Genomic DNA, 16134 nt, shown 5'->3' with positions numbered 1-16134 from the left:
TTTTCTCTGCATGCCCTACGGACATCCCTTTTCCACCCTGGAGAAGCTCACCTTTAAGTGGAAGACACAGTATATGTAAGGTAATAATTATTCTACAGTATATGCAAGGAAATAAATTATTCATAGTATTTTCACTATGTATCTTTAGGCACCCAGGGCAAGAAGAGACCAGCTCTACTTAGTGAAATTTGGCAGAAATCTGTGCATGGTAGGCATGGCAACTGAGACTTAAAGGATAGGCAAGAGTTGACCAGGTGATAAAAAGAGAGTAAGAGAGGAGGTAAAAGGTAGGTAGTGGTGAGAAGGTATGCTCAAGAGTATAATGAGATGCTCACTAAACGGTAAAACAGTAGTGGAAAGGTTAATAAAGCATATTGGCAGGTCCCAACCTGGACTCTCTCTAGGCTGGAATCAGGAATTTGTGTTTTTAAGTATCATCTTTACCTAGCCCAATACACTCATGGGAACTACTGGGAAAGAACATAGGATGATGGTGTTTCAAGCTAGGTGGAGAGATCACCTACTTATAAAGAAGTATTAATTTTACTACGTTTCTTAATGTAATATCTTTGTCATATAAGAAATCTCCTTATATCTTTGTAAACTAAACTTTTTTAAGCATTTCAAATGTCCCAAGTCTTCAGCTATACTCTGTGCTGAACAAGATAATATTAAAACAAAATTCTTGTTTATTTCTCTTAAAATGATTCATATGAACCAAAAAATACATTGATTCATACATTATTTTGTTTTTCTGCTTTTTCTCCCTTCTACTTCTCACCCAATTCTTAAGGCTTAAATAAAAACATGCTTTCAATGAGCAAATCTGTAAACAAAACTAAATTGTGTTCCTAAAGAGAAAACTGAAATGAGTACTTTGCAAATGGCAAGCATCATACATTGATAGGCAGAAAATATATATATATTCAATCTAAATATGTAGTTGCGACGTGGAGGGAAAGAACACCCCAATTATTCTTATTTTCACCATAAAATTGATTCAAATGAAAAACAATGCATTTCACAGAGCCATGCCTCAGTCCCATATGCAATTCTGATCCTTAATAAGGGAGTACAGCCAAGCCTTTATGATAGACCATCTCCGCTACACAATCATCCTTGTCCCCGAAATACAAGTTAAAAATCCTTCAAGGGCTTCCCTGGTGGCGCAGTGGTTGGGAGTCTGCCTGCCTATGCAGGGGACACGGGTTCGTGCCCCGGTCCGGGAGGATCCCACATGCCGCGGGGCGGCTGGGCCCGTGAGCCATGGCCGCTGAGCCTGCGCGTCCGGAGCCTGTCCTCCGCAAGGGGAGAGGCCGCAACAGTGAGAGGCCCGCGTACCACAAAAAAAAAAGAAAATCCCTCAAATACAGTTTCTTTTTCATTATTATAAGTGTAAGGTTGAGAAAAAGAAGAAAATAGTAAGAACTGTACTAACATCAGGGCAAAATTTTGAGATATTCAAGTGTGCTTTAACAAATGAATAGTCTATACTGAGATTTCAGGGACAATATGTTTGAGAAGGAAAAGTAAATTAGAAATGAGAAAGAAGACATTTCAAGAAAGATAACTTATTTTAATGACTGTTTCTCCTCTTTTTCCATGGGTTTTAAGATCACAAAATATCCTACTAAATTACTGAATTAGAAGAACTACAATGACACTCAGAGTGCTTGGTGTTTCTTTCTAACCCTTGAGGACAGAGAACTGGTCCATATGTATTATCTCCAATAGTATTTGCCAAAGCAGTGGGCACATAGCAGGCCCTCAACAAGCATAAGGTATTATGCTATTTTCTTTGAAAGAATATATGAAAGGCAAATGCATTTGCTTACTTTTACTCTTCATTCATCTGAACCCTGACTGTTTGCCCTGTCCCTCTGTTTTCATTGCAACTGTATGCTTGAACTCCTAATCATTTGTTCTCATATGCAAATTTTCCATGTTATATTTTAGCATATATCTAAATGCTGTGTAATTTGATGATGCTTATTTTCCAAGATTTCCCTGAATCTTCAGAAGCAGAAATGAGTAACAACTTACCAGTTGTGAAGAGAAGTTTTCTAGGATCCTGATAAAAAGGAAAAAAAAAAATTGACTGAAAAATAAAACACTGATAACATAAAATTCTGCAATGAGTCTGAGAGAGATAAGAGCCATGTATTAGGTATGTAAGAGACTGTTCTCCCAATGGAAATAAGACGCAATTGAATTTCATAATGTTTTTACGATATCACAGGAGATTATAATACATACAAAACCCAATTCCAAGAAGTTTAGCTATCTGAAAAAGGAAGAATATTGTATGAAGAGTCAGAAAGCCTAGGCTTTCATCTTCATGGCCAGTTATAAGCTATTATAAGTTAGTGGCAGTGGCCTGAAGCCCACCCTTTGACCATTTTGGGGCTCAATACCTTACCTATATTGTGGAAACGTTAATATATACTTTATCTACCACAATTGCCAAACTGCACCTAACGAGTGTCAAGACAGTGAGAATCAAAAGTGATAAAATATGTAGGGGGGGGGTTGTACTGTGTAAATTCAGTACAGAGAATACTAACTGAGAACTAAAATGTTTCAAAGGCTACTGTAAAAATAAGTGATGATATTCAAATAAGGAAGACAGGTTCCTGCTACTCAGAAATATAACACATTAATATGGTTATTGTAATATTTCCTTTAAACTACATTCTTGTGGTATAATGGACTGAAGTCAACTCCCTTTCTGTCTTCTGGAAAACTTTAGATCAATTCCCAGTAGAATATGGATTAATTTTTCATCCTAAGGGTGCCTAATATTGCACAACTTCTGAATTTCTTTCCTCATGCCTCCATTGAATCTGGGGTCAGGCCAGGCTATATACAAAGTAGGAAGCCATTTATACGATACAATTTTAGGGGTCTTGAACAAGGACCATTTGCCCAAGAATAGCTCCTCATCCAGTTTAGGTCAAATGAATTCTACCATTGATGTTAGAAACATGACTAAAGGCTAATCTAGAGTAACCTAATACACAAAAAATTAGTAAAAATACAAGATGGGCTGAACAAAGTGGTAATACCAGAAATATGAATAAATAACTATGGAAACTCAGAAGATGGAACAATTAATATTGCCAGGGAATGAAGATGGAATAGAAGAAGAGTAAGAGACTATTTCACAGGTGACAAGATGAGGCCAACTGAGCTAGGCCGTCAGGAATGCACCACCATCACAAACTGGAGGATGGAGGGGGTCATTGGAGATGTGGAGAAGACAGGATGAAAGCACAGAGCAGAACAATAAGGTGCATGTCATAAACCCATCATTTCCAGAGACAATTCACAGAATATAACCGTTTATATATGTAATATATGTGTGTGTGCGTGTTTGTATATGTGTGTATTTTTTCATTTTCATCTAGTACATAGCCTGGTACCGTCTAGGTACCCAAAAATATTTATTACAAGAAAGAAGAGAGGGAGGGGAAAAAAAGGAAGATATGAAGGAAGAAAAGGAAGGAAGGAAGGGGGGAAAAGGGAAAATGTAAATTAAAATGAGTTAGCATTTTTCATCCATCAGATCAGCAACGTTTTTTTACAAACAAGTGAAGTGTAGAAATAAGCATTCTGATAAAATTGGTAGAGTGTATCAAGCGGTGAAGCTTTTTTGGAAGGTAATTTGTCCATCAAAACTAATGATGTGCATAACTTTGAAACCAAAATTCTACTTCCATGAATCTGCCTAGCAGAAGTGTACAAAAAAATAAATTTATTGGCATGCAGTTCATGACAAAAACTCGGAATCAAGCTAAACATCTGTGAATAAGGAAAAGGCTAAAAATAAATTATGGTGTATTCATATGAAGAGGATGAGGTAGATGTATACTTTCTGATACAGCAAGCCACAATACATATATTTACAAATCGCTGAAGAATATATATCATAAAATACCACTCAAAATATCTTATAAGAAAACATAAAATCATTCACTGCGGTAGTTTTGGAAGAGAAGCTTTTGCTTTTCATTTACTTGGGAGTTTTAAAATATTTTCCATTGAGCCTATATATATATATCTCTTAAAGTGAAATAAATTTAATAACTAGAAATCTTAAAATGACTAAAATATTGGAATATTAAGCAAAAGTATATTGTAATGAAATGATAAGATTATTGTAGTTATCGAAGACATGAATTTAGAAAGCAAAAGAGAGAAGCAAAGAAGGAAAAGATAAAAAAGGAAACTGCATGGCGGGAGTAAGACACAAGTAACCCCATGTGATTTGGGCAGAGGAGGAGAGAGGAATGAGAGAAGTGATGGGAGACAGGGAGAGATGGAAGCTTTGCTGTGAAATCATTACATGGGAAGAGCTTCCACCAGCATGCTAGGGAGCTAGACTTTTCCATGGTTCTTAATGTTAGGCGCACTCTACAATCACTAGCGAGCTTTTTAAAAATATTAGTGCCTGGCCCTAACCCAGATCAATGAAATTACGTTGGTGTTTTAAAAATACTGGTATAGTTATGGGATTTATCCAGGGCTGCTTGTTATTTTGGTTTCGTGATTTACGTCTACGCTTGTTTCTTGTTACTTTGACCTCTGTTTTGTTTTGGGAGGGAGGTCAAGCACATGGTCACAGCAGTATTAATCTAGAGAACTCTGGTGATATGTAAGGGGAAGATGGAGAACAATCCATTAAGTCAGTACCGCACTTAGCAGAACGGGGTGGGGTTCTGATCGCACGGGACCCTGAACATTTCGGTGTTGATGCAGTCTTGGCTTTGGGAATCAGAGGCAGCCTGAGGACACGATGAAAATGCCGAGCAACACACACCTAACTAGGGCTGTACGTGTGTTGTTCATTGGTCCAGCCCAGCACCCTGTACATATAATTTCATTTCATAGGCAGCTTCACATGGAGAAAAGCACCCCTAAGTTAGATACTGCCCACTATAGAATTCAGCTCAAGGTCACCTACTATAAGGATTAAAAACAAAATAAAACAGAGTAAAGCATTAAAACTCAATAATATTTTTAAGTCAAATCAACTGATGGTCCAGGATCCTCAAATAGTCAACCTTCTTTTCTGCCTTTTTTCCCCCAAAGCACTGTATGAGTTACGGAAGGAGTTTTACCCTGTAATGGCACTGTCAACAGTCTCCACTGAGCGACAGGAATTAGACAAAAGCTGTTGGGAGGCAGAAGGCAGACCTGAGTGGCAACTTTCTGAACATTGCAGAATATAAAAAGTAGACGCTCTCTGAACTTTCATTTTCGGCGGGAGAGACTGTGAAATAGTAATTACCTCTATTTCCTACTGAAAAGAATAAAAACTCAACTTGACAAGTGCATTTTAAAAGCACTGAAAAGGAGCAGGAAGGTACAAATTTTCTGTGAAAATCACAGACCCTTACTAGTCATCTCACGACAAGTGAAAGGAAAATGAGAAGACAGAGACCACCCACCTCATCTCGGTATCTTGCTGCGTTCAGTTCAACAAAATCCTCATGGTAGTTCACTGAGAAGTTGAGGGCATTCACCAGGTGGGCGGCCACGTGCACACCTATAGAATCACACCAATCACTGGGATTTTCACATACGCTCTATAAGAGGGAGTCAGTTCCTCTCCTTAAGTAAACACAGGTCACAATTTGACAGCTTTGTATGCAATAAAATGTTCAATTAAAAGGGAAGTTTTAAAAGCACAAAGAATCTTAATTATAGACAGTTTTAGTATGAGAAATCATGTAAAGAAACAGAATTTTCAAAGGCTGGAATAAAATAACCCTGGTAAGTCAAGAGTTAGAAACACACATACACACACTGGCACACATGCACACACGTTATGTGTATAATAATATGGGAATTATTTGTTCATTTAAGCAGCTTCTGAATACAGTAATCCCCCCTTATTCACTGTTTCACTTTCTGCAGCTTTAGTGACCTGTGGTCAACTGTGGTCTGAAAACATTACGTGGAAAATTCCAGAAATAAACAGTTTATGAGTTTTAAATTGCATGCTGTTCTGAGTGTAATAAAATCTCCACCCATCCCATTCCATCCCACCCGGCATGTGAATCATCCCTCTGCCACGTACATCCTACCCGTTGGTCACTCAGTAACTGGCTTGGTTATCAGATCAACTTTCCGGGGTATTGCAGTGCTTGTGATCAAGTCGTCCTTGTTTTACTTAATAATGGCCCCAAACTACAAGAGTAGTGATACTGGCAATTCATTTATGCCAAAGGAAACCGTAAAGTGCTTCCTTTAAATGAAGAGGTGAAAGTTCTCGACTTAATAAGGAAAGGACAAAATTTCGTATGTTGAGGTTGCCAAGATCCTTAGCAATGAATCGTCTATCCGGGAAAGTGGAAGGAAAAAAGAAATTCGTGCTCACTTTGCTGTCACACCTCAAACTGCAACTCATGTTTAGTTAAGATGGAAAAGGCATTAAATTTGTACCATAAGATACTTTGAGAGAGACGAGGGACCAGGTTCATGTAACTTTTATTACAATTGTTATATTTTATCATTAGTAATTGTTGTTAATCTCTAAGTGTGCCTAATTTAGAAATTAAACTTTATCACAGGTATGTTTGTATAGGAAAAAACAGTATATAGGATTCAGTACTGTCCTCGGTTTTAAGCATCCACTGGGAGTCTTAGAAAGCATCTCCCCATGGATAAGGGGGAACCGCTGTACTTTAGATTTTCCACATCTTTCACTTCTCCCATAGCTCCAAACCTGTTATATATCTTGTGTACTTCACTGACACTCAACCTAAAATATAGGTCCATGAAAAGGCTTTTAACCAGTTAACATTTTTCACAATCCACAGATTCAAGTCATAGTGTTTAAACCCAATAGCAAAAGTGTTGGCAACCACTTCATGGGACAAAAACTCAGGAGATGATGATCAGCATTTAATAACCTACCTACAAGGGCACAGTAATGAGTAGTCAACTGACTTAGAGATAAAAGTGTTAGGAAGTTATTAGAGACTTGAAGACAAATCCATTTCGGCATGGTCAGGGAAAAGAAAATTATCTTGAGAAGCCTGGACAAGAAAGAAGCTAATGACATTTTGCACAGAAATGTAATGCCCTCCTCCCTTCCCAGCCTTTCCTTGTAGGTGAAATAAAGTTAACATCAACAGCACATTGTAATGTATGGGAAAGAACAATATTTAATTAGCTAGAGAACCTGTTTTCTTGGCCACATTGCTTGCCTACTAATGCCTCAGTTTACTTCTCTGTAAAATGGTGATGACAGAAATAAGAGACTTAATGAGATAAGTGAACCTACATTGCTTAGGAAACTATTACAATTTACACTGATATATGGAGTGCTGAGATTCAAAAGAAGACATGGCCTGGAAACTAGAAAATTCTATGACCCCTCCAACCTAACATACGACATGTACATAGGTAAGCCAAGAGTTCCAAATTACACACAAAGACAAATGAAAGTGAGAGAGAAGGGCTAGAATGCTAAATAACCTAAAAGTTATTTAAAGGATTAAATTCCTGCCAGTGACCAAATTAGAGGAGGGAAAAGGGTCTCATAAAAAATGGACAGGGCCAGTGGGAAGCAGCCACATAGCACAGGGAGATCAGCTCGGTGCTTTGTGACCACCTAGAGGGGTGGGATAGGGAGGGTGGGAGGGAGATGCAAGAGGGAGGAGATATGGGGATATATGTATATGTATAGCTGACTCACTTTGTTATACAGCAGAAACTAACACAACATTGTAAAGCAATTATACTCCAATAAAGATGTTAAAAAAAAAAAAATGGACAGGAAACTGAAAGTGGGTTAACTAACAAGCAAGGGCAGGGTTCCAAAGAAATAAACAAAGGGTGTCTAGGTGAGACTCAACTATGGTACAGATATAAAACATTATAGAAGCAAAACTATCTGTGTCCTATAGCTTCAGCACTTCTAAAATCTATAGGAAAAAAACTCCATTTTAAGTGAAAGGTTTACATGTTCATTACATATTATATGGCTCAAAAGTGCAAGGGCATCCTTACCATTCTTTCTGAATTCTCCTGAAAAAAAGTCCTAGGTAATAGCTGTATGAGATACAGCCTTAAGGGATACATTCACCTCCTTAAAAGGCTTCTTAGGTTAAAAGACTTCAGGGCTTCTAATTTTAGGAAAGAGAAAGCATTGCACTTTGCATGGATTTCCCCATTTAATTCTCATAACAAAACAATGAGGTAGGCAGAATCATCTCTATTTTTTTTTTTTTTTTTGGCTGCAACTCTCGGCTTGCAGGATCCCAGTTCCCCAACCAGGGTTGGAACCCGGGCCCCCTGCAGTGGAAGCATGGACTCCTAACCACTGGACTGCCAGGGAATTCCCTCATCCCTATTTTACAGATAAGAAAACTAAGGTTAAGAAAGGTGACTTACCTAAAGTCAGACCCCTAGTGAGTGGCAGAAGGCAAACCCTCTGGAACACATACTCATTCATGGCAATACTCCACACTATCTGAGTCTTTCAGCTGTTCTCCAACTGAATAGACTATTTGGACACAACTCCCATTTAGAACAAATCAAGTTATGAATGTGCCAGCGTTTCCGGATCCTTCTCCATTTTGACCTTTCACTCTCTCTAGCTGTAATCCAACCCTAACCCTGGCCACACCCTTGGTCCTCATCATATCCTGGACTCTTACTCCATTCCTAGACTTGAGCTATACTGGAGTCTTCAGCCCATCCCTGAGCCTCTCCCCATCTCTCACTTCCAGGGTGGGAACTACCAGTGGGAAGATGTTCAGGGATAAAACACTGGGAAGATGCCTGTTTTAACAATACTTGGCAATTTTAGAAAAGCTTAAAGTTTAATGATTTCTTGGCAATAGCTATAGCAAAACACTTCTGATTCAAAATGGCCATACACAAATATCCAGATCAAATGTCCCAAGTATCAAAACACCTATGTCCTATCAAATAATGAACAGATGAAAATGTCAGGTGCTATGCCACTGAGATAATTTACCCCTGAGGTTGTAAATTATAACTAATTCTATCCTAAGAACTTCATAGGCATGTTCTTACTTTAGTCTTAAAACCATGAGATAGGTGCTACTGTTGATCCATTTTACAGTTAACAACAAACTGAAGGTCAGAGAGATTATGTCACTTGGTAAGGCAGAAGGGCAGCTGGGGATAGATCCTACAAAATCTGTCTCCAGAGTACCTGTACTTAATACATTAATTAATTTCTGTTTCAAAAATTTGAAAAGTGTCATATAAACGCTCAGAATAAAAATTTATTTTAAAATGACTCTAGGGTTTCCCTGGTGGCGCAGTGGTTGAGAGGCCGCCTGCCGATGCAGGGGACGCGGGTTCGTGCCCGAGTCCGGGAAGATCCCACATACCGCGGAGCGGCTGGGCCCGTGAGCCATGGCCGCTGAGCCTGCGCGTCCGGAGCCTATGCTCCGCAACGGGAGAGGCCACAACAGTGAGAGGCCCGCGTACCGCAAAAAAAAAAAAAAAAAAAAAAAAAAAAGACTCTTAAAAACCACAAGATTCTCACTTCATATTTTAACTTGGAATTGAGAAGGATAAATTTCCACAAATTTTGACAGTTGCTTTTCTGCCCAAGCGTTAATATCAAAGAAACACTTAACAAATATAATTTTGATAGAATCATATTCTGTGAATGCACATTTCACATTCTAATTTTCACACATTTAAGTTTCTATCATATCATTACTTTTAGAGGTTAAAAGCTTTTAATCACTTTCTTCCAATCTTTCTAAATGAAATTACTTACTTTTAGAAAATAATCATTACCAGCTTGGGGGCCAAACTTTGCACATTTATATATATATATATATATATATATATATATATATATATATATATAAAACACACCCATTTTCTGTAGCATCACTAGATAAATCTTTTTAAATACACAGAAGAGAAAATTGTTATATAATAAGAAAACCATAAACAATAAAAATATCACTCATAAAATGTGCTATTCTAACATAATATTTAACATCTTTTGGTTTTCTCACCTGAGAAAATACAGATAGTCACACCACAGGTTGTATGGAATGTTCTGCTTTTATCCAACAATCTTCTGGTTCTCCTGCTTGGAACCTAAATAAAAAGCATTTAATATGATAAAAATGATGCAGCAAATAAGATATACGCATGAGTCTTTGTAAATACGGCAGAGGCTTATCAATTAAAAATTGGTGAGATGAAGTAGGCTATATCTAGTCAATGGAACACTCAAATCATTAAAGAGAATGTGAGAAGGCTTATTATTGATATGGAAACATACACAAGATATATTGTTAGGTAAAAAAAAGTTACAACACATAAACTAAACTATGATCCTGTATTGTTTAAAATGAATGACATTATGTATGTTAACATATCTGCAGGCATTTATCTCAAATAATGGTTGTTCTGGCCGAGTAACATTTAGGAGAACCATCACTGTTTACTTTGCATATTTCTGGAATGTTTTAACTTTACAATATATACAATTTCCTTTTGTGGTCAAAAAATAAGATTATTTTTAAATAAAGCAATTTTATCTACAGGTTTAAATGCCTGCTTGATCTTACACAAAAATAAAATGTCAAGCATCTTTGAGTACCTATGTTTCACACTGGGGGATAATTCTTTAAGACTTATTAAATACTGAGAGACTTATGTGGGCACTTTTCATTTCCTGCCATTTATCTTCTCTTTCTTCACACCAAGCCAATGGCCAGCCACAGGGATCAAAACCTAGCATTTCGCAATAGTTGGCAACCTACAGAAAGAGTTATTTCCACAAATTACTGCATTAAAAGCAAAGAGTTTCTAAATATAATTATGTGAAAAGGTTGAGAAGTTTTACCACAGTAAATCCACTCACATGAACTTCACAGAACATCAAAATGACCTCATGTTAACAACTCCTTTTAAAATATCAGTATCGATCCAGCAGTGCCTAACTATCTTACTGAAGACAGGAATAAACACACATATATCACACAAACACACACACACACACACACACACACACACACACACGAGGATAAGAGAAAACAAAAAACAATTTCAGATGAATTTTAACTTTCAAAGGGCTTTTCTGTTTTCTTAAATCCTTTGTTTTATACTAAATATCATATATGACATCACATCTTAATCAAGAAATCTATTTCAAGCCTTTTACATAGCACAAAACAGGTATGTGTTTTAAGAAACTAACACCAATACCAGCAGTCATCCTGTATATTAATCAAAGTCCACACAGCTCTAGTTTGCTCACTTGAATTTAATTAAATGAACTACAAGCTCTCAGTGAAGAATGAGAAGGAGCTCAGAACTGGGGCTGATCTCAGCTATACCATTCACTAGTCTCAGGGTCATGGTCAAGTTACTTAAACTCCCTAGGCTTCAGTTTCTTCATCTGCAGTACCCACAGAATCATGTGAGGATTCACAAGTATTCAATATATGTGAATTTTATATATGTTAGCACAGTGCCTGATACTCTGTTATCCTCTGCCCTTACCTACTGTTGTAGAATAGCTCACTGATCACCTTGACATGCGACGTGGTCTTTACTATCATCTTTGAAGAAATCACTCCAGCAGAAAGTCAGACCATGCGAACTAAGTAGGACTAACGTGCCACTTTTACACTTGATTTCTATGCTGGAATCAGTGACGGATTTTTTTTCTTACCTTCTGGGATCCTCGAAGGTAAGCCAGGAGCATCCGGCACATGGGTAAGAGGATAAGGCTGCAGTTGAGGTTAAGAACTGATGCGGAGGCTCTGCTTAGACACAATCCTAGCTGAACAAATAAGGCAAGGGGCAAAACACAGTCAAGGACAAAAGTAAACTACAAGCATGCTGCAGACCTCACCCGGCAGGACTGTGGCAGGTGCCAACTCCTTCAAGAGACCTGAATAACCCTCCACTTTCTCTCTCACCAAAAGAGAAACCGGTCTCTTTCTGCTCCACACTGCCATAAAACTTAGCCTCCTCTCATTTCTACTAGTGTTCCAATCACCTCACTACATTGTTTCAGTGCAAGGTCAATTTCTTATTGTACCCACCCTGGACTGTTCTGGGTGTTAAGAGCCCTAGAGAGCTTCAGTAGATTCTGTACCTCCACACAGGTGCAGTGTTGAATCCTTTGTTCACTGGTAGGGTACCAAGAATTTAAAACAAAGCTTTTTCATTTGTGTTCTCTCTAGAACACTCCGAGCCTCCCCACAACTCCCTTCCACACCAGCAGCCGCCTTTAAGCTCTTCACCTTACTGACTCTACCCATCTTTCAGGGTTCATCTTAAGCACTCCTCCTCTAAAGTTCTCCCCTGACCCATAAAGGTGTGGTACATATATACAATGGAATATTACTCAGCCATAAGAAATGAAATCATGCCATTTGTATCAACGTGGATGGACCTAGATATTATCACACTAAGTGAAGTAAGTCAGAAGGAGAAAGACAAATGCCCTATGATATCACTTATATGTGGAATCTAAAATATGACACAAATGAAATTATCTACGAAACAGAAATGGACTCACAGACAGAAAACAGACTTGTGGTCGCCAAGGCAGAGAAGAGTGGGCGAGGGATGGATTGGGAGTTTGGGACTTGCAGATGCAAACTATTATATGTAGAATGGATAAACAACAAGGTCCTACTGTATAGCACAGGGAACTATATACAGTATCCTGTAATAAAAAATAATGGAAAGGAAGATGAAAAAGAATACATGTATATGTATAACATATATGCATAACGGAATCATTTTGCTATACAGAAGAAATTAACACATTGTAAATCAACTAACAAAATAAATTTAAAAGTTCTTCCCCAAACCAAAACCAAGAGAGATCCCAGATCAGCTGTGCCTCATACCAAGCTGATCATAATCACATTGTACAACATATTTTTCAAAGAATCAGTCCCCTTGGTATGATCCAATATTTTTGGCAACTAATTTTAAATCAAATTCTTGCTAGATTGACATCTACTGTTGTCTGGTACTAGCCACATTCTTCATATGATGAATGTATCACACGAAAACAAGAGATGGGGTCATATCTGTGCACTTGTCCTAAAATAAACACAAAACTACTTTATGTTAAGGATATCAACTAAGAAACTGGTGTAAGTCAGATGCTTTTCTTATCTTGAAATTGTTTATGTCCCTGAGATTCCCAGCTTAACTCTTGGCAAAATAGCAACTCTGTTACACAGTGTTTATTGTCAGCATACAAACTATTATTCCTGAAAGGGAGATGGAGTAATAAGTCATGTCAGGAAAGCCATAATTTTCATTGAGTTATATAAAAAGTAATTGATATTTCCAGTTAGACTAGTTCTACACCACGAATTTGAACACCTCAGGGACACAGTTTGATGAGTATACCAGTCAGTGGACAAGTAGAAATAATCCTCACTGGACTATCTAAAAAAATGTTAAGTATAATTTTCTCACCTCAATGAGCAAAAGTAATGTCATTTCAAAGTGATAGGTTTTGTTGTTTAGGCCTCCAGAGAAGGAATAATTATATCTTTTTGATATGGCATCTGCATGTAACAAGAAAATTTTAGCTCCAGGGATTTTGGATAATAATTTTATTTGTGATTTTAATGTACTAGGACAATAACTCACTTAAAATATATCAGCTGAATTCTACCATATACATTCAGGGCTTAAGAGCTACAAATAAATTATCCAAATTATCTTTGCAGTGTAGTGCTTTAAAGAGCATTCTTATATTTTTGCGTTTTCTAACCATTTATTGCACGGCTGGAAGTGTTTTATTGCTGTTTACATTAACTCATACAGTAATTTAATTCAAAGTGGCTTTAAGTGTCCTGTTAGGATGAATGGAGTTTATTTTGGCATTCCACTTCTTCCTTATGATGCTGCAACATCTAACTGGAAATTCTACCCAGGACTCATTTCCATATATATATTTATTCCTGAATATATTTAGCTCTTTCAACCAAGATGAAAAATTCTTTTTATTAGGTTATCAGAGTACAAAACTCCCTCATTCAGAAGCAGTCAAGAGGGTAAGGAAATGGAGACAGATCTCAGTTAAGTGACACAATCATAGGAAACCATTTTATCTACTTACTAGATGGGTAATAGTCTACAGCTAAGATTTGTTTTATTTAGTCATTATTAATTCATGACCTTCATAAGAATCAGCTACTTCAAATGTTCACTAAAAAGAAATGACTGCCTATGTTATGTGCCCAGCCCATTCTATGTGGATGATGTGTTCTACCATTCCTAGAGAGCTCAACCTGCTACTCTAGTTTTCAAATCTCATTCAGGTTAGTTATCACTAGATGGCAGCGTTACTTTCACCTCTTACCTGTGAAGGTCTCAAACATAATTAACTGAAAATTCCAAGAGTAATTTTTTAAGCTATAAGTCTATTTTAGATGAATAGGTATAAATAATACACAGTTTGGTCCTTGCTATGGACTGAAGGTTTGCGTTCCCCCAAATTCACATGTTGAAACCCTAACGTGATGGTATTTGGAGGTGGCGCCTTTGGGAGGTAATTAGCTTAAGATAAGATCATAAGAGTAGAGCTCCATGATGGGATTAGCACCCTTATTAAGAAGAGGAAGAGACCAGAGCTCGCTCTGTCTCCTCCACATGAGGATACAGCAAGAAGGCAGCCATCTGCAAACCAGGAAAAGGGCTCTCAACAGACACCAACTCTGCTGGCACCTAGATTTTGGACTTCCCAGCCTCCAAAACCGAAAGAAATAAATGTTTGTTGTTTAAGCCACCCAGTCTATGGTATTTTGTTGTAGCAGCCTGAACGAAGCCAGTCCTATAAGAAAGTATGCCATTTAAAGCAAGTTATAAAAGAATGTAATATCTGGGTATAACAAGTGCATGGTCATTTTCTTAAAATCTCAAACATTTTTTTTTTTAATATTAAATCTGTTACCTAATAACTATTCTTCTTGGGCTAGTTAACTGTCCTTATCCATAAAGTTGAGGGGAATAAAATTTTCTTATCCATAAAATTAATATAATATAATATGATATGATATAATAATCCTAGCTTGCAAGACTTTTGTGAAAAGTAAAACTGGTCTAAAAAATGCAAGCACTATATAAAATTAATTTATTGATTACGGTCACTGTATCACATCCTTTCTCTAAATGGTCTCTTCTGTGCTTCCATAGTAAGTGTTATCTATTCCACTTACATTATTCATTCAAGATATATTTATTATGATATGCACATATCACAAGGCACCAGGAGTTCAATAGTGAACTAAAAACAAAAAATGCCTTCCTCCTTAGGATGTTATATTTTAGTAGGGGAAACAGATATTAATCCAATAGCTACATAATCAAATGTAAATTGTAACCAATACACAGTGACCAATGCTGTGAATGAGAAATACAGAGTATGAGCATGGCTAACAGGAAATGCAATCTAAATAGGAAGGTCAGGAAGGCTTCCTTGATAAGTGAAAAGTGAACTGAGATCTGGAGGGTGAGCAGAAGTCATCTAGGAATGAGAAGGACATTTGTGCAGAAAAAAACAGCATGAGAATGGATGTGTGGCAAATGGGAGCCTGGTGTATACACAAGAAATTAATAGTAGGCCAATATGGCTGGATTGGAAGTGGAGGAGAGTACAACATAAAACCGGAAAAGCAGGTAGGGCTAGACCTTGATGTACTTGGTAGGTCATATTAAGAATGTTCATCTTTATCCTAAAGTCAATGCAGAGCACTGTGTTTTGAGTAGGGAGGTGGTAAGAAGCGATTAGTATTTGGTAATGATAACTCTGAACGAAGTGTGGAGAACAAGTTGGAAGGACATAATTGGGGCAATGACAATACTTTGTGTAGTTAATCATCACAGAAGTGAAATTTTGTTTGAGACAGGGACTACATTTTATGGTAATTATATCTGAGCCTTACATATAGAAGGGATTCAGTTTCAACTAAATATTTATTTATCAGTAAATTTATTTTGCTAAGTAATTTCCTAAAACATATACATCTAAGATTGGAGAACTAAAAGGGTCTAACCCACATCCCACCGTCCACCCAGTGACTAACCTCCTCTATAACAGCCCTGACCAAAGGTAACCCACCCTCTGCTGAATGTGTCCAG

At 37.3% G+C, this 16134-nt stretch overlaps 1 protein-coding gene across 2 annotated transcripts in view; it reads right to left on the bottom strand.

The window, feature by feature from the left end:
* NOX4 (NADPH oxidase 4) overlaps nucleotides 1-16134 on the bottom strand; it is a 147634-nt gene that overhangs the window by 110965 nt on the left and 20535 nt on the right. For both annotated transcript variants that reach the window (XM_060017237.1, XM_060017239.1), the window contains exons 3-6: nucleotides 11690-11800; nucleotides 10020-10104; nucleotides 5451-5548; nucleotides 2044-2071 (exon numbers count right to left, since the gene is read on the bottom strand). In XM_060017237.1, the coding sequence (XP_059873220.1) occupies nucleotides 2044-2071; nucleotides 5451-5548; nucleotides 10020-10104; nucleotides 11690-11800 (322 nt within the window). The remainder of the gene's footprint in view (nucleotides 1-2043; nucleotides 2072-5450; nucleotides 5549-10019; nucleotides 10105-11689; nucleotides 11801-16134) is intronic.

This window comes from Delphinus delphis, chromosome 8, assembly GCF_949987515.2.
Source record: "Delphinus delphis chromosome 8, mDelDel1.2, whole genome shotgun sequence".
Classification (NCBI taxonomy): Eukaryota; Metazoa; Chordata; class Mammalia; order Artiodactyla; family Delphinidae; genus Delphinus; species Delphinus delphis.
Note: the sequence above shows the minus strand (reverse complement) of the source record. Positions and strands in the feature narration are given on the sequence as shown.